General features: G+C 40.3%; 2 protein-coding genes across 2 annotated transcripts in view; one reads left to right on the top strand and one right to left on the bottom strand.

The window, feature by feature from the left end:
- LOC119430598 (cartilage oligomeric matrix protein) overlaps window positions 1-20,014 on the top strand; it is a gene marked incomplete at its 5' end in the record, with an annotated part of 568,315 nt that overhangs the window by 376,550 nt on the left and 171,751 nt on the right. The gene's annotated exons all lie outside the window — the stretch shown is intronic.
- Window positions 1-20,014, bottom strand: part of kdm4b (lysine (K)-specific demethylase 4B) — a 62,889-nt gene that overhangs the window by 21,555 nt on the left and 21,320 nt on the right. The window contains exons 6-8 of the mRNA XM_037698021.1: window positions 5,435-5,484; window positions 2,639-2,742; window positions 1,298-1,435 (exon numbers count right to left, since the gene is read on the bottom strand). Of these exons, the coding sequence (XP_037553949.1) occupies window positions 1,298-1,435; window positions 2,639-2,742; window positions 5,435-5,484 (292 nt within the window). The remainder of the gene's footprint in view (window positions 1-1,297; window positions 1,436-2,638; window positions 2,743-5,434; window positions 5,485-20,014) is intronic.

Genomic DNA, 20,014 nt, shown 5'->3' with positions numbered 1-20,014 from the left:
AGAGACATGGTGGAGGAGTTTCTTCCAGAGGACAGTGTCGTTGGACTTCCTTTCACAAACCTACCCATGCCCTGTCAATTTCATGCTCAACAGCCCACGAGGAAAGAGGCAGTTTGCATCAGCACATGGATCCAAGCATACAGTTAAGCATCTGTAACAGATGGTGTGCAGCCAAGAGCTAGACGCTGCTTTTACATTTCGATATAATCTATTGATTCATCCCTTAAAAGTAGCAAAAAAAATAAAAATCCAGAGCAGAAAAGCTGAAAGGTTGCTGGTGAATCACACACCAGATTACATTTTATGTGAAGTCTCCATTTGTAAAGAGGATATGTGATGATGAAGACGGCAAGAATGTTTAGGCACAGTCTTTCAGCAACGCCCTTTGAAGTCTTGTTTGAACTACGCTTTTTCTGTTAATGGTTTTAGATGCAATTATCATCGTTCTGAGAAACTACAATCCAGAGTTTTGGCAAATGCTAATGGCTAGTCAGTACCACATAGGAGTTAACACAGGGAGCAAATTTAAAATAAAAATACAGTAGTCCCTCGTTTATCGCGGGGGGTTCCATTCTCAGCTCCCCTGCGATAAGTGAAAAACCACAAAGTAGGAATAGTAGCACAAGTAGTAAGTAGTAGATTATTTTAGTATATATATTTATATATGCACTCTTGCAATATTCTAAACAATGTTTCTAAACTTCAAACGCTCTAGAAGAGCACACAGCATGTCATGATTGTTCTCTCTGCCACCGGCTGCTCTCGGCCACCCCCCGTTCTCTGCTGCAGAGCGGAGATCGACATGCTGCAGGAGGGAGCTTCTCCCTGTACCAGTGGGCTGCACACAGGTGCAGCAGGTGCTATATAATTTAAAATAATTGACTTTTTTTTTAATCCATGCCTATCATGTGGCTCATCTATCAATCAGCCAATTGTGTGTCATGTCCAATCTTACTTTGAAAAACCACAAAAGAGCTGGTCCGTGAAAGTCGAACTGCTAAGTAGCGAGGGACTACTGTAATTGAATTTTAAACTATTAAATGTTCCATGAGCTAACATCTGACATGTTTTTTTGTACGGTTTTAATGCTTCAATGCAAATGGTTTCAAAACCAAATAGAAAGGAAAATCTACAAACGTTTGCGACCAGTTTTAGGCATTTCAATTGATCACAAAATATTTCACAGAACTGTAATTCTTTCATAAATTGTGGTCTTTTAAAGACAAGTTTAAGAATCGGTGACTGTTACTGTTCCTGCAGCAGCAATAAAACAACCCGTTGGTGTGTCTCAGCTCACCAGAGTCGCATTCTTGCCGTAGTCCACCCAACGCAGAGTGGCAAAGTTTGTCGATTCTGCACAGTTGAAGCCATGGTTGAAGCCTGCGTGGTACCCGTAGGGAAAAGTGATCATGAACTCGCCCTCATTTTGAGTAATCTGTTCAGATACAGAGGAACAAAACAAACAAAACAACACAATTACAATTCAGAAACTGAACCGATTCTTGACATTTCTCACAAAATCCTTTTTTATGTCAGCGTGCTGAAATTGTCTCATGCATACAAGGCGGCAGTCTATTTACTCTGTTATTTCTTATCGCAGTGATTCATGGTTTTCTGATAAAGAACGAGTGGAAAATACTCTGTAATTACCCAACAGTCTCAGACATCAACTGTCAAAGTTTTAGGAACGATCTTAGAAACAACTTTTCTCTAAACCTTTCTTCCTTACCCTTGGATGACTGCTGCTCCTGGTGTTTAGCATCTTCATAAGAGCTACTCTGAGGTAGTTTAAGACTATGGGAACAATTCAATGGCAACTCATTCTTTTTGTTTTAGTTTTGCCCTAAAACTTATGCCCTGTATATGCATCTGTGGATCTCAACTTCTACGTAAAGCTCCAATCAAGAGACGCATCAAGCCCGACAGGAAAACAGTCATGAGTAGAAGTTGAACTGCCTTAACTAACAGCAAACGGCTTGGATGGAAAACTGTCAAATCCCTCTTAGTTCAGGCAAGAACAGAAGACAGTTTTATTTTTACACATGAATCGGGAAAGATACTGCAGGTGTGCAACACCCAACATGTTCACTGTGATAATGACGTCCTGAGGGGGAGTGTTGGGATAAGTCGGGTGAAGGGGGTCTTTGGATGACTGCTCTTTGCCTTATATTTTCTCACTCAATTTTCCATTTATTTTTTTTTACACTGTGGGGGTCTTGCAAGCTGAAAAAAGGGAAAAGATGGCAATTAATTTTAGTGACAGACACAAGTGCTGATCTTTACTCGTGGTTGCGTCATTGCTGAGTCATTCGAAACAAACCCACCTCTTCTGCAATATATGGATTACCAGAGTAGAGAATGGTGAGTAAAAATAGATAACTACTTTTTCTTTCCCATGTTACACATTTAAAGCTCATTTCATACACCTATAGCAACCTTCCCATCACAGTTGTCACTGTGGTTACAAGGAGTTTAGAATAAATCAACAAATGAGGACAAATCAATCCGTTTTGATCTACTTTGTGACCGAGCACCAGCAGAAAAAAACTACAAAAGCATTCATATATAAATATATTGATAAAGCAGATCGATAACATGTCAGCTTGTGCCTTGTAAGCTTGAATCATTTGCTACTCACTCTGTCGAAGGGAATGCCGAATTTCTTCAGGATGGATGGAGATATCAGTGTCATCTTGTGGCGAAGGAAGGCATCGCAGCCTTGGCAGCTACCAGGAAAAAAGCCTGCAGAGGGTGACAATGAGCACATGGATGTCAGAGGCAAAAAAGAAAAGCTAGACCTTGAAGTCAAGTAGAGAGATTGCATTATACATACAGTGACTCCTTAAATAACTGTTAAAGCAAAATGTGATAAAAAATGTAAAGATAACTACATGGAGCAGAAATGTTTCCAGTGTTTCATGATGAAATACAAGCTTACTGTCTACAAATATTGATGTGATGCTTTAAAAATTTCTGATGAAAGTATCTGGAATGAATTGTCAAACAACAAACTGAAGCTAGAGACTGGATAGTGCAAGATGAGGATACTGAAGGTCATGGCATTACAATTCCTACCCAGCCTTAAACTTGCTTTTATCCAATGCCAAACTCTGATAATACCCAAATACAAAGTTAACGATCCAGTAGTCAACTGGAAAAAAGACTGCTTAAATTAAAGCAGATCATCATAAAATATCCACTTATTGTGTATAAGTCTGATTATTAGTTGTTTGAGCCATGTATAGATTTCAGGATGGACTGCATTCTTAATCTTCTGTAAATGTATTCTGACACAATTAAGAAGGCTTTTCCTTTGGGGACTACTTGATTATCATATTACCAATAATCCCTGCGGCTATGAGAGACATTTTTGCCTTTAGATTTGCAAAGTTTATTTAGAAAATGGTAATATATATATTTTTTAATTGTAGCACCAAACACTGAAATACTAAGAAGACAAATTGTTTTAACCTTGATCTTATTTATTTGCTGGGATACAATTAATATAAAAAAATACAAGGTTTCAAACTGCTGAACTACAATAGCTGAAGCCATGTCCCCAAGGTCACGGTTAAAAAATTCTGCACTTGCAGTACTTTGTAAGCTCTTTCAATGTGTGTATTGTGCAAAGCTGAGATTGGTACTTCTAATATACTAATAATGGCCTATTAGTCAAGCTGCCTTAACTTCCAACAATTGCATGTTATGTTATAAAGTAAATCTATTTTTTAAAAGGCTCAAACTACTTAGACATCATATTTTAGCTCTGACATTTAGGACTTTGAAAGCCTTAACGCGTGTGTAAAACAAAGGCTCGTTTATGCTCTTGGACAGCCTCAGATGGCCCCTACATAATCAAAAGAAAGAACTTCTCTGTTGCTCACTCTCTCATTCTTTACCATCTGTACCCACTGGAGCCTTGGAGGAAGGGGGGATCCATCTAAGCCTCCACCCAGTTAAACTTTAATGTGACTGACAGTATAATCGGCACTCATTTCATCCTTCATTTTCACTGCATTGTTTCAGCCTCTGTTCCATCCTACAAAGCAAAGAGGGAGAGAGGGACTCCGCACTCTCATTGCCCTTCTGCTTGTTGGAACTGATAAAAGGTGAATAATGTGCTGACAGAGCCTGGGTATTAATCCCCATTAAAATGCAGCTGGCTCTCCGAGCTTTTCACAGGGTAATATTAACTTAAAGGTTTCATTCTGTCCTTTCGTGTTTAAGAATTAACTTGCTCTTCCTTTAACCCTCCCCTCCCATCTTGGCCACCCTATGCAAAATGTCTGAAGTTATGACTGAAATAACGCAGAGATGAGGAGTGATAAGAGTTACAGCTACCACACCATTAAATGTTTGAAGAGGGATATTTTGAAGTAACAAGACAATTGTCCTAGTCCCTTTAGGATCGTATAAACAGTCGGACACAAGTGCCAACGACGGCTTTGATCGGTCAGTGGGTGCCTGTTAAACACTGCTTTCCACCAATTGGCTCCTGTTTAAATAAATGAGTATGACTGCAATCTAACTGAAGGAGTGATAAGAATGCTCACATGTGTTGTGTATTTTAATTTAGTTAAATTCAGGCCCTGTCCACCGGTGAAATTATAGCATTGAAGGCTACTTTATGGTTGCCCACTATGTAGACTTTTTCACCAATTTTCTCCCTTTCATCTGAGAAAATTTGCTAGAATTAAGCCTTGGCTGTTTGTTGAAAATGGTTGAAATAAATTGGAACCAATGTTAAATAAAAACAAGCGTTTTTGTTTTGCTTTTTTGAGAAAACCCCTAATCATGCATTCCTCTTTTATATTTTGATCTGTCTTTAATGTCACTACATCATCTATGTTGCAAAGACAAAAAGGAAATCAATAATACCAGTAATAAATTCACTGGAGCTATAGTGTTTCTCCATCAATATTTATACACTTATAGTTAGATACTATTTTCCTACCAAAGGCCAGCTGCTACTCCTGCAAAAGATAAGCAGGTTTCAGTGCGTTGCACCCTTTTAATGAAAATGTTCATCAAGTCAAGTCAAATTTATTTATAAAGCACATTTAAAAACGGCAGCTGTTACCAAAGTGCTTAACAATAAAATCAATGGCAGTAATTTAAAGGGGAAAAAAAAGATAACAAAACAAAAAAATCTGACAAGAAAATGGCAGAACATATGTTGATTATGATTAAATCTTAATGCCTGCATGATTATTATTGTGCTACAGAAAGCTGAAATACAGTGTAATTAAGATATGATGTTTTTGCTATTTCCATATGCAACAGGTCTAACAAATTCCCTTCAGCTATGCAGTACTGTATTCTGGGATCTAAACAGGCACATTTATTATTTCACCAAATGCACAAATTCAAAATGAGAAGGCCAGGGGACAATCTGAATATGTAAACCAATACAAAAACAAAAATGGATCCTTACCTTTTGCCAGCCTCTCCAGCCTCTTGCCGTGCTCAGGTGGGATGGTGTACCTGCAGATAAAAACAGTAAAGATGATCAGGTGTGTTAGTTACCATGATGGGTTGACTGCAAAGGTATTCCAGCAAAATTAACATGTCACTCTATATTTTCCTCCACATTATGTGCCACATTATATTTTCAGTAGTACGTCAAAAAAACACGAACAAATAAATTCTTTATGGAAACAATGTTTATGTCTTCAGTCAGTAAATTTTGTGATTTTTATATATAGTGTGGAAGAAAAGATGCCTGTAGCGTCCCAAGTAGAAAAATGGTCTCTCTAAGTGATAGTTCACAATCTTTTTATTGAACAGTCTTGTATATATGAACACACCATAAGAGCTACAAAATATACAAAATAAAAAAAAATACCTTTAGTGACTCAAACAGTATGTTGCCTTTAACCATCCCTGTACCATGAAATAAAATAAGACACGCCATATTGCAACGGTCTGTGAATTATAACACTGAAGCGTGTAACCCTTAGGATTACCGACTAAACATGACTAAATTACCAAAGTGCATGAGCACCATCTAGTGGGCAAAAATTTAACCATTACAATAAGTAGCGACCTGTATACTCTGGGAAATGTAACTAAATATTTATTTACACAACAAAACTTTAATACCAATCTTGTTCCCTCATAAAACAGGTGCTAAGGAACCATTTGCGGCTTAGAATTACAGCTTAATATTACTCGTTTTTTAAACCGTAGAGCACATCATCTCTCTGCACACTGGAGTTTGCGCCGCTGCTGTACAGTTTGCGACACTTGATTTACGACACTTTATTGTTCTATGCCTTCCAAAATAAAAGCATTAGCAATGTCACTTATGCAACAGAATAATAAACACATGAGCCAATTTACGATAAAGAAAATATTAACGTCATTTACACTTCCACTAAATCATAGAGAAGCAAATGGAGAGATGATTTCCTAATGAAGAAATGACCGTAACCTTTAAACCCTATAAAAACACATAGTCCATAAGAAAGAATGAACCTTAAAATGTAAATGAAGTTAAAGTCTCTAATAGCAGAACCAGGTTCTGCACCGGACATTCCACTATAGAAGGTTTACTAGAACATTGTCCTTTCTTAATCTTCCTTTCTACAAAGCGACTCCTTACCTTTCTTACAAGTTTGTCTTTGTCAGTTTCTGTCTCTATTACACACGCTAATCTTCATTCATTGTGGAACAAATCATTCATCTTCTCCATGCCAGCATCTCCAACTTTCAAGTTTCTCCTTGGTGTGTGCTATTTCTGCCTTGTTGCGATGTTGGAGAGATACTGGTACTCCCATTTCCAAAGTGACCAAAACTGTTCTGATAAGTACTGCACCTGCCGCCACCTTTTATGTGCATAAATGTCCTCTTTGATGAATTTACCTGGATGGGGCAGGGCTGCCTTTGCCTTCATAGTAAGCAGGAGATTTGTGGTCTAAGGCTCTGGGTTGTTTGGGTCACTTAGGTTTGTCCACTGTAAGAGGCCTGTTGTTCACGATCACCATTGCCTCATAAAAAAAAAATGTTCTTGATGATGTCGTCCAATCTGTCTGATGAAAGTGAAGCTGTTGAGCACAGAATGCTTTGAACTGTCTTCATTTGTCTTTATCATACACCTCATGTATGGCTTGAATGAGGAGTGTGTATTTTGAAGTCACACCGTTTCTCCAAGAAATGTAGTAATGCGGTTAGACTCCACTTGGTTTAAAGCTTCTTGAAGTTCATTTTTAGCTCCGACAAAGTTACTTCCTTGATCGCACCTTTCTTCATTCATTCATTCAACCTTTATTTAGACAGACAAGTCACATTGAGCCTAGAAGACTCATTTACAAGTAAGATCTGTTTAGACAGACAAAAAGTAGTGAAACTGGACACATGTAGGAATTGGACCTTATCTTAGCCATTTCAAAAGGGCGAGACAACCAATGAGGAGCTTGCTCTCTTGAGCTGCGTCAAGAGAGCTGGAGCAGGCTGTTATCAGGACTGTGAACTTTCTGGTAGCACCCATGTATGGATGGGAATAATCTTGGAGAAAGCTGTAAGCTCAACTTTCGGCGTAAGGACTCAATTTGGCTGTTTGGAGTCACCATCAGAGAAATGTACCAGCGAAACTTTAAAAGGCAGAAACGGCAATTTACAAGTTTTGCCTGACCCAAACTGTGGCCTTGACAGCGGACTTATCTCAATTCCTCCTGGCATGTTTAGGAAAAACAAAGACGCTATGTCTGTCTCCTCACCCCTCCCTTCCCAAAGGCCGTGGACATGTGATGGAACCTCAATCGAGCTGATAATAAATAACACCTCTTATCTGGACAATGGCTGAGGGGGGGCTCCGGACTATGCTACGACCTTCCCTTAAAATTCAATGTCTTCACCGGCCTATATGTGTATGTATCATGTCTATTTATGTGCTATACTGTGGTAGATTTTTGATGCCTCAAACCATGCCCTGTCTAGGACATGGTGTGAGAGATCTTTTTTTATACATTCTCTCCTCACGTTTTCTTCCCTTTTCTCATCTAAGCAAAAATATTATTCTGAAGAAGAATAAGAGGGCCGCGCTAATTAGCAGCAGCTTTGTACTAGGTCCATCTTTCGGACGACTGTACATACTGTACATGTTCTCGTTGTATCTCGGTGCAATGATAATAAAGCTTATTCTGATTCTGATATGTCACTTTGTCAGCGCAGCTACAGCATGCGCTCTCAAGACATAGATTCCTGCAGCGTCTCCTCAGTGTGGACCGAATTTGGCTAAAGGGCCTTCGCTTACTCCGCTCCTGTAACCTGGAATACCTTGCAATAAGATCTGAAGCTGTTGACTTTGACCACTCTAAGGGATTTTAAACAACCAAGTTCATTGCAAAAATCAATGCAGACGTTCCCGTTTTTAATATTTTACATTGTTTCATAACGTAGCTTGTTTTTGTTTCACTTTTATATAGTTTCTTTTACTTACTTTTCATTTTATATGCTTTTATATGATTGTCTATTGTTGTCTGTACCTCATCTGTGTTCTTTGTTTAAAAAAGGTCTCTCTTGTAAATGAGTCCCTGTGACTCAATGAGACTAAACTGTATAAAAGTGGAATAATTCTCACTGACTGCTCCTCTTACTGCTATTAAACAGTGGAACACATCTTTTACTGTACTGTAGCCTGACAGCAAATGATCATTGAGACTGTTACCTTTGTACTTTGCTGAGGCATCAAAGACTACCCTGAGCTTGTCTGGTTTGTAGGGATGATATTCATTCAGTCATTCAACCTTTATTTATACAGGTTAGCCCCATTGAGCCTTGGGGACTCATTTACAAGAGAGACCTGATTTTAACAAAGAATCATGACAACAGTAGACAACAAAGACAACAGTAGACAACAAAGAGAACAGTAGACAAATACAAAAGAAGGCATACAAATTGAGAACAACAAATGAAAGAAAATGTTTGGTTTTTTTTTAAGCTAGATTGTAAAGCAATATATCTTGTGATGGGGAATATACTAGGGGTGCACCGATTTCAATTTTCAGGCCGATCACCGATCACCGATTTTTTGAAAGTCTGAACTGCCGATTCCGATTTTGGCCGATACCGATTTTTTTTTATAAGCAACAGTGTCAGGTGTTACAAGATCACAATGCACCTTCAATTTACCAATCTTATTTTATTGTAAAACATACCCTTGAAAAATACCCTAGAAACAATACAAACTTGTTGTTTTAACTTGTCATGAGGTAGTATTCTGAAATATAAATGAAGTTTACACAATTTTTGTTAAAACTATAAAATTAACTAAAAAAAAATGTTCAGTTCCTTCAACTCTTTCACTTGTTACATTTAAAAAAAAAAAAAGATAATGCAACAAGTGTAACATTTTCAAGTCAGTGGGTAATAAGAACTAACACTGGTAAGTTAGTTCTCACAGACTTATTCCAGTCACTTTCATTAGTGGCAGGTTTTTCTTGATGAACAAAAGCATTTCTGCTTTGTCACCAGACAGGCGACTTCTTTTCTCATCTACTACATGTCCAGCCAAGCTAAACAGGCGCTCGCTTTCAACGCTTGTGCATGGGGCAGAGAGATAGGTTCGGGCAAGTAGAGCAAGATGAGGGAAACGATTTTCATTGATCTTCCAGTAGACCAATGGGTCCTGGCTCCTTTCAACAGGAACCTCAGATAGGTAGTTCTGTACCTGCATAGCTGAAGGGCTGGCCAGCTGTTGCTCCTGTTCAATGTTCTCCTTTAAGATTTCGTCGTGAGCTGCAAACAGTAGACTACGCCTTTTGGCTGCAGGTTCATCTATAGCAGGAGGTCCCACTTCAGAGGATGTTCCTGCAGCAGGTGTGCATCTGGTCTCCCCCTCTGCAAGTTTGGTCAAAAGGAGCAGTTTCACGTCATCTTTCACCTCTGCTGAGAAGTAGCGATTCTTGTACCTTGTTTTGCATAAACAAAGAAAGATGGGTCAATCATTGTGTTTTGTATACATTAACAGTTTTTATGACTTGCATGTAAATAAAGAAATGCATTTCAATCAATAAATTTTTATTTTTAATTTAATTTAAATGTTTGTTGAAATATAGCAGTAGGCTAAAAGTCATTATGGCTAAAATAGAATGTTAATAGTTACTTGCCTTGGATCCAGAACAGTGGCCAAGCTGTACAGGGGCTCATGCTCAATGTTGCTGAATCTTCTCACAACAGCCTCCAGCAGCGTAGCTTTGGCTGTACCCACGCCACGGTCTGTGCTCGCTTGCCTCTCCAAAATCCGCTTGAGTGCAGTGATGGCTGGGATGACATCTGCTGCTGTAGCTGTTGATGAGCTAATCTCCTTTGTGAGTTCCTCAAAAGGTGCAAGAATGGTGAGCACATTGTCCAGTAGCTCCCACTGGTGTGCTGTGAGTGTGGCTGGTAACTCGTGCTCAGCAGCATACACGCCAATAGCACGTCTCTGCTCCAACAGCGACTGCAGCATGTAGACTGTGCTGTTCCACCTCGTTGAAACGTCTTGCTGTAATCGTTTCCTGGGTTGACCTAACTGTGTCTGTATGTCATAAAGTCGGGAATAGGCAAGTGATGAATGCTTAAAATGTCCAACAATTCTCCTTCCTGTTGCCACCATGTCTGTGATGCTGCGCTGCGCCAGCTGTCCCTCATTTACAACCAGTTGCAGTGTGTGTGCCAGGCAGGGTAAACTTTTCAGGTTGATATCATCCAGCGCTTTGGCCATATTACGAGCATTATCCCGTAAAACAACGTGAACTCTTCCATGATCGATTTCCCAGTGATTCAGCATCGCCTTAAACTCTGCTGATAAATTGGCCGCAGTGTGAGACCCTGCCATTTCTTTACAGTTTAAGAGTACTTGATGACGTTCGAACTGTTCGTCAATCCACTGTGCAGTAAAACTTAACATGGACATTAAACTTACATCAGAAGTCCAGATGTCTGTTGTAAAGCTGAGTGTATTTGTATTAGCTTTTAGCAGGCTGCGGGTGTCTCTCGAAACTTGGCTGAACAACTCCGGTAATGCAACATCAGAAAAATATTTCCGACTCGGCATATTATATCGTGGGCACACGTGCTGCATCAAGCTTCTAAAACCTTTGTCCTCAACGACTGAAAATGGCTGGTTGTCTAATGCCATGAACTCCATCACTTTCCTCGTGGTAGCTTTGCTCTTTTCGTTGCTCATAAAAGCTAACAGCGACCCACCGACTGCCTCTTTGTTAGCGCTAGCTTTAGCATTAGCCTTAGCTTGGTTGCTCTCTTCAAACATTGCATACTTGGCGGCGTGGTGATTTCTTAAATGGCGAACGAGGTTTGTTGTATTAAAGGTTTTGGTGGTGGCTCCACCACGACTTACTTCGGCTTTACACGAATTGCAAATTGCGATCTTTGGCTCATTTTCTTTTACAGCGTAGAACTTCCAAACCGACGACATGGCTGCTCCGAGTGACCTGTGTGTGAGCTCTCACAGTGGAGCAAAAGGGGACAGCAGCTGATTTTCAGACCTTTCCGGAGGCAGATAAGATCGGTGGATAAAATCGGCTTCTCATTTAAAGATCGGCCGATCGCCGATCTCCCCAAATTAAGGAAATCGGGGCCGATCGATCGGCCGGCCGATTTATCGGTGCACCCCTAGAATATACCACTTTTCTCATTCCTTTACTTCATTGTGCATTTCCGCTGTGTCACCCTTTTTCTATGAATTCATTCATAAAACCTCACATATTGCTCCTTGTATCTTTGGTCTTTCGACAGTTTGTTTATGAGGCTTTGAAGTTGCACAGTCGCCGTTTGCTTATCGTCCGGTAAGAGTGGTCTCTCCTTAAATGGAAGGGGCATTTCGTAATGTCCATTGTTTTTGTAAATGCCTTCTTTTAACAGATTCAAGAAGGGAATATCATCTTGAGACACTGACCTGTTGTCTTTGTTATCATCCTTAAAGTCAGACTCGATAGCCTTGAGTGCATCAGCTGGAGTAATTAAGGGGAGCTCTTTGACTGCAACTCTGTGGCACACAGTAGACATGCTAAAAGGGTCATTGTGAGATGATGTGAGGCCCACAATACTCCATCCCAATATGATGAGGATTGCATATGGTTCATTCTCTCCTCCTAATATTACCTGCCTTGGTGCCAGTGCCTTAGAGTAACTGTAGCCAATTAAAAGGCCAAATTCACATTCTAGCTGTGGAGAAATCTCATTCACTATTACTTTGAGATGATTCCATTGTCTTGCCATTTCATAGGAAGGAATGTTAGAGCGGTTAACTGGTATACATTCTTTCGTATAAGCAGGAGGGAGTTCAATCATTTCTGAGGAGTTGTAGCCTCTCACTTTGAGACCTGAGACACGTTCGCTTGACATAACAGCATCTTTACCAAGCATTGTAGTGAACCTTAACCTTATTGGGGTAGACTTAGCTTTGAGATTATTAGACACATCTTGGTTAATGGACACTGTGTCACATTGGGTATCTAAGAGTGCATAAATAAGCTTTTCTGTGCTTGAATGTTGCACTGAAGAAACCCATACTTGTACAATCATGGACATGCTTCGTCGGTTTCTGCTTAGAAACATGGTAGTTGCAACCTGTTCTGTGTTGGTCTGAAATGGATTTGTGGCCAATTTATCATTGTCAGTTGCAATCATGAAGCTAGGTGGGGTGGTTTTACATTTTTTACATTTCACATACAAGTCTGTAACGACAGTCCCTTGCACTAGTTTGGGTTTGAGACAGCCCTAACAAAATTATTTTTTCCTTTATGTATATATATTCCTTCATTCCTCAAGTGATTTGCCTTTAAACTGTGGGCAATTGTGAAGTTTGTGTCAGGTGTCGACAGAGAGTGCATGGTGGTTTAACATTTAACCTTTAATTTGTGTATTCAGTCTCTGTTACCACCTGCGTGTGTAGAACACTGGAGGTGGGCCTTTTTTTCTTCCCATTTTGGTAACTTTTACCAGTGATTGTGGTGAGGTCTGTTTAAACTGGGAGAATGTATAATTTTAAGGGAAAAATCTGTTGTTTCCAAATTTCATGGTGTCAACAAATCCCAAAAAAGTTGGGACAAGTCCATTTTTGCCACTGTGTGGCATCCCCCCTTCTTTTTACAACACTCAACAGATGTCTGGGGACAAAGGAGACCAGTTTCTCAAGTTTAGAAATAGGAATGCTCTCCCATTCATGTCTAATACAGGCCTCTAACTGTTCAATCGTCTTGGGCCTTCTTTGTCGCACCTTCCTCTTTATGATGCGCCAAATGTTCTCTATAGGTGAAAGATCTGGACTGCAGGCTGGCCATTTCAGTACCCGGATCCTTCTCCTACGTAGCCATGATGTTGTGATTGCTGCAGAATGTGGTCTGGCATTATCGTGTTGAAAAATGCAGGGTCTTCCCTGAAAGAGATGACGTCTAGATGGGAGCATATATTGTTCTAGAACCTGAACATAGTTCTCTGCAGTAATGGTGCCTTTCCAGACATGCAAGCTGCCCATGCCACAAGCGCTCATGCAACCCCATACCATCAGTGATGCAGGCTTCTGAACGGAGCGTTGATAACAACTTGGGCTATCCTTGTCCTCTCTGGTCCGGATGACATGGCGTCCCAGTGTTCCATAAAGAACTTCAAATCGTGACTCATCTGACCACAGAACAGTCTTCCATTTTGCCACACTCCCTTTTAAATAACCCCTGGCCCAGTGCAAATGTCTGAGCTTGTGGAGCTTGCTTAGAAATGGCTTCCCCTTTGCACTGTAGAGTTTCAGCTGGCAACGGCGGATGGCACGGTGGATTGTGTTCACTGACAATGCTTTCTGGAAGTATTCCTGAGCCCATTCGGTTATTTCCTTGACAGTGGCATTCCTGTTTGAGGTGCAGTGACTTTTAAGGGCCCGGAGATCACGAGCATCCAGTAGAGTTTTACAGCCTTGACCCTTACGCACAGTGATTGTTCCAGATTCTCTGAATCTTTTGATGATGTTATGCACGGTTGATGATGATAACTTAAAAGTCTTTGCTATTTTACGCTGGGTAACACTATTCTGGTATTGTTGCACTATCTTTCTGCGCAACAATGGTGGAATTGGTGATCCTCTTACCATCTTGGCTTCTGAGAGACACTGACACTCAGAGAAGCTCTTTTTATACCCAATCATGTTGTCAATTGACCTAATTAGTGTTAATTGGTCTTCCAGATGTTCGTTATAAGCTCAATTTCCTTTTTCCAGCCACTTATTGCTACTTGTCCCAACGTTTTGGGGATTTGTTGACACTGTGAAATTTTGAATCAACATATTTTCCCTTTAAAATGTTACATTTACTCAGATTAAACTTTTGATCTGTCATCTATGTTATATAACAAATAAAATATTGACATTTGCCATCTCCACATCATTGCATTCAGTTTTTATTCACAATTTGTTTAGTGTCCCAACTTTTTTGAAATACGGTTTGTACCTTGCAGCTGCTCAGTTCGGTAACTTTTGAACATGTTTTTGGTTTTCCTCATCAGCGAGAATGTTTAAGCCTTCAATGTGGGGCATAGCCTCTTTACAAGTGTGAATGAAATCAGCAAATGCCCTAAATCCCATAGATTCCTTTGTTTGATTTTGCCAGCCTTTCTCTGAACGCTTTCTGTGTAACAAATGGATGTCCAGACTTTTGGTTGAAGAGTTCCCATGCATCCTTGTATGCATCACTGTAATTTCTGTACAAGATGCCATCAAGTGTTTGTCGAGCTGGACCTCCTACATATTTCTTTTAAGCAGTGCAGCTTGTCAGCAGGTGAGATGTTCCCTTTATTGATGAGTGCAACAAATGAAGCTTTCTACTCCAACTGTATTGGGTCATCTTTGAACGTGGAGGGCTCTGGCATTGGCAGTCAGTTTATGGAGACACTGTTCTGTACTGCTTGGGCTAAGTAAAAGACATCTACTTGTGGAGGTGAGGTTAACACTATATTACTGTTCGGGACTTGAATGGGAGCAGAAACTGTGGGGGCCTTCTGAGCTGCTCTACTAAAGTCAACAGCGTGAACGCTGCTCTCACGCTTTATCTCCTGATCATAAGACATTAGTCTAGCTCATGCAGCCTTTAACTCCTTTTCAGCCTTTAGTCTCTCCAACTCATGCTTTTGATATTCAAGCTCCTTTCTTTGCCTTTCCTTTAAAAGTTTAATATTTTCCTTTTGTTTGTTCCTCATCTAATAACACTTCATACTCTACTTCTTTGGCTGCTAACTCTGCTCCAACCTCTGCTCTCTTTACAGCTACTAGTAACCTTGCAGAATATAACTTACTGTGTTATGTCCACTGATTTCTAGGGGTTCTCTTACTAGAGGACAACCTTTCTCCTTTGCTTGTTTACAGGCCTGCTGTCTCACCATGCTGCACACCTGGAATCACTTCCTCCTCATCAGTAGACTGCATAAAAGCTTCAGTGATCTAGCGTCACGCCCCTTTAACCTTGGGCATTTCCACTTGGTTCTGAGCATTGTTGTAATGTGGTTGACTCTGAATTGAACTCTGTGTACCAAGTACTTTAGCAACTCTGAGTGGATCTTGGTCATCTTCTTTGAACAGTTCTATTAAATAACCTTTGTTTAGATGGGAAATTTGGTAGGGGTTCTCTGCCATTTTATTTTTAACTAACTTTTCTCCTGTTTTGTGGCCAGCCAGGGAGCTTAGGAATTGTAGTAGTTTTTGTTTTGTTAGACAAGTGATTTTGTTTTCTAGCCAGAAGGGGCATTTTTTTGTTTGTTGTTTTGGCCTTGGAGACCCTGAAGTTCATGGCTTCCCTTCTGTCTGTAACGCCCAAAACCATTAGGAGAATAAATGATTGTAATGCCAAATTGGGTTGTTTTTGAGTCATTAGCTTTATGTTTACTTTATAATTTTTGTGTTGCAGCCTGTGCCTTCTAAACTCATATCAAGGGTTCTAACATACTGGCAGCAGAGTGTTTACTTGAATGTGTGACCGAGGAACTGTAAATTGATTGAGCATAGTCTAGATCAGGGGTCTGCAACCTGTGGCTCTGGAGCCACATGTGGTTCTTTGGTCCCTCTGCAGTGGCTCTTTCAAGCTTTGATCAAAACTGACATAAAACTGATTTTTTTTTTTGTTATTGTTATAACAACAACTAAAAGGGCTAATTTTATTAGTTTACCTGTAATTTATTTTGCAAATAATAATACTAAATAATAATAAATACTAGAAACATTACAAGGAGTAAAACACTCACTTTCACTTTATGCTTTATTTCTTCAATGTATGATACATATTTTTTTCTACAATTAAAAAAAAAAAATCATATAAGAACGCAGTTTATTCTTTTAGCTTTTAGAAACTGAGCAAAAACTATATATTTTTTTCCTTCTTTACAAGAATCTCGTCTGTTATTTTGTCTTAGAATGTAAAAATATCAATAAATGTTAAAAATCATTAGATAGTTTGTTTTATAAAATCGCCCCTACTGTCCAGAAAAGTGCCTTCCAAAAAACTTAAAAGTGGACCGTGGGCCACCAGTTGAGAATCCCAGTTGTAGCAGGTATTGTGGCTCCAGACACGATTAATTTAGTGAACAAAGTGGCAGAAATGGCTCTTTTGATCATAAAGGTTGCAGACCCCTGGTCTAGATCAAAAAGCTCAAGGAGATGTATTTGAACTTGGTCACTTTCATAGTCATATACACCTAAGAGTCATTCACTTCACCACTTGCTCAAGCCGAGATCGTATGCTTCCCTCCCTCTCCGCTTTGCTGCTCTGTCTGTCTGTGAAACTGCTTCTGAGGCTCTCTTGCATTTCTTCCGAACCATAATTATGGACTTTTTTTGACCAGTTGGTCCCTCAACTCAATGTACAGCATTTCTTCGAAGAGAAGGCAGGCTTTAGGCAAGCCGATTTACCCTGTTGGCATGTACGCAGCTGGATATCTCATCGACTGGAAGACTTGATGATGTGTCTATCTCTGCTGCCATCTGTGGAATTTAAGGACGCATATTTAGTTGGATTTACGATAACTGGTTCCTGCTTTTTGGATTCAGCTGGTGCTGGTTTTTATCTACAATCAAGGAAGGCGTTGGCAGCAAATTTGGACCCGATCACGCTGCTTGCCTTTATGATGGTTTGGTTTCATGTCTCGAGTACCCGGACTCAAATGCTTTGGGCTGAATGGATCAGATCTTGGGGAATTTTACTCAGTCACGTTCCATCGGTGTGGCCATGTAATTTGGACTCGGCTTTGGACCAACACAGACTCAAGGTAGATGTCATTAAGTTCTACCTGTCCCCAAAACAACTGTGTGTTTATCTAAATTTTGGTTGCCTTGGCTGGCCTTTAAGGCCACCTTATCTGAATTTCGCCTTGAGAAAATGTGATCTGATGCTTACCACCCCCTCCCTGAGGAATTTCCAACTGATAACCAGATGAAACCCCACTGAAAAAACTTTGTGTCATCATTTCAGGACTCTGGATTCTCAGGGGTTATTCTTGGCCATTCCTCGACATACCTCGAGAATGTTTATGGATCTCACTGGAGGACATTGACTGATTACAGTGACCTCGAGAGCATCTATAAGCGTTGTTGACCGCTCTCGTCTCTTTCTTCTTCCTGCTCTGCTCTATTGTAGAATGTCTACGTAAATATGTGCTTGTTTGTGCGAGGTGTTTTTTCAATATTAGAAGTTTTTCTCAGCCAAGAAAAAAGTCTGATAGGATTTTTTTTGCCTCCAATTCCTACATGTGTCCAGTTAACCACTGTTTATGTCTGTCCAAACAGGTCCCACTTGTAAATGAGTCTTCGAGGCTCAATGTGATTTATCTGTTTAAATAAAGGTTGAATGTGCAACCTTGATAATGTCTCTGGTGACTGCTTCACATGCATCTATGAATCATCTTGTGTCACTAGAGGGAGTAAAGTTTTCCCTAATTTACATATGTAACTGACATTATCTCTTCTCTAAGATGTAAATTGAGTGAAGTGATAAGACTGTTTGTCATTTCTCCTTTTTGTTGCGCTCATGTTGTACATACTTGTTTTTTCCATTTATCATAAACTTTTAGAAGCCATTTTTCCTTTCTATGGGCCTTCTTTTCCTGATAAGCTTGCATCTTTTATGCAGGCTTTCTTTGACGAATGGAGCATGGAGGCTCATCGTCCTTGTTGACCTGGAGGTCCTCTGTGTACTTTTTTTCCCTCTCTCTCTCTTCAGATGCTTCCATACTGAGGACTGGGCAAATTGGTTGCAGTTGACCATCGGATCCCAGAAGACCTTGGTTGGAGCCTTGGAGATGGAACCTTGAAATGGCTCGCACTGAGACCATGGCACTGAGTGTGTGTGGAGCTCCTATTCAGCTTGGATGAAGAACTCCTCAGCTTGGGGAGCAAGCTCAGAGTCAGAATCAGAGAGTTAGAGTTTCTTTATTTGTCATGCGCATCACATGTGGTACATGTGGTGGAATGAAATTGTGTACACAGGGTCCCAGTTACATCAAACAAAAGTATGAAGTATAAATGAAAAACAGTAATAGGATCTAAGATATGAACTAAAAAAAATGTTAAGACTAAAAACACGATAAACACTAGTAGCATGAAACAAATCAGCAGCATGATGTGATATTTTCACAGTGATTATCCTGGTTAGGGATTCATGAGTCTAACAGCCTCAGTGTAGAAGCTGTTCCTCAGTCTAGTGGTTCTACACTTAATGTTCCTCAACCTTCTGCATGAGAGGAGCTGGGCAAAAAGTGTGTGTGCTGGGTGAGTGGGGTCCTTCATGATGCAGGTGGCCCTCTTCCTGCATCTGGAGGTACATATGTCTGTGATGGTGGGGAGGCTGACTCCAACAGACTTCTGTGCAGCCTTCACCACTTTCTGCAAAGCTTTTCTTTCTGCAGCTTTGCAGCCTCCATGTCACACGTTGATGCACACCTGTAAAAGGAGATGAGGACTGAGCTTCCCAGACCAGCTAGACTCAGCTGCCTTAAGAAGTAGAATCTCTGATGTGTTATCTTGATCAGGCTGGTAGTGTTGTTGCCCCAGCTAAGGTTGTCATTCAAGTGCACACCCAAGTATTGTAGCTGGAAACCACTCTACCGCAGATCCTCTTATGTTTTTTTTTTGTTTGTTTGTTTGTTTGTTTGTTTTTTTTTTTTTGGGGGGGGTCCGTCTGAAGTCCACAAACATCTCCGTCTTCACATTGATGTGAAGGTTGTTCTTCCTGCACCAGCTCTCCAGGTGTTCCACCTACTGTTTGTAGCTGGACTCATCGTTGTTTGTGATGCATCCAATCATCGCTGTATCGTCTGAAAACTTTACAATATGACAGCCTGGATGGGTAGGTGCACAGTCATACGTGAGCAGAGTGAACAGGAGAGGGCTCAGCACATAGCCATGGGTGGAACCAGTGCTGAGGGTTATGTTGGAGGAGGAGAAGTTGTGGATCCTCACAGACTGCGGACTGTTTAAGAAGTCTAGGACCCAGTTGCAAATGGAGGGGGCTTAATCCTAGTGTGAACAGTTTGTCCATTAGGGTTTGGGGGATCATGGTATTGAAGGCAGACATGAAGTCCACAAAGAGCATATGGACATACAAGTCCTTCTGCTTCAGTTAGGTGAGAGCAGTGTGGACCACAGAGGAGATGGCGTATTCTGTTCATTGATTCTCGTGGTATGCGTACTGGTGAGAGTCCTCACTGATGTTGATGATTGTTTTGATGTGGGTCATGACCAGTCTTTCGAAGCATTTAGCAACTATCGGGATGAGGGCTACTGGCCGATAGTCAATCTCTTACTGTAGCAGCTCCAGTTGAAAAGATGGTCTCTCAAACTGGTAGTTCACAATCCTTTTATTGAACAGTCTTGCATGTGAACACACCGTAAGAGCTACAAAATGTACAAAATAAAAAATGCCATTAGTAACTCAAACAGTATGTTGCCTTTAACATAACTGTTACACTTAGTAGCAATCTATATACTCCGGAATATATATATATATATATATATATATATATATATATATATATATATATA

This window comes from Nematolebias whitei, chromosome 3 (assembly GCF_014905685.2).
Source record: "Nematolebias whitei isolate Nwh7 chromosome 3, NemWhi1, whole genome shotgun sequence".
Classification (NCBI taxonomy): domain Eukaryota; kingdom Metazoa; phylum Chordata; class Actinopteri; order Cyprinodontiformes; family Rivulidae; genus Nematolebias; species Nematolebias whitei.
Note: the sequence above shows the minus strand (reverse complement) of the source record. Positions and strands in the feature narration are given on the sequence as shown.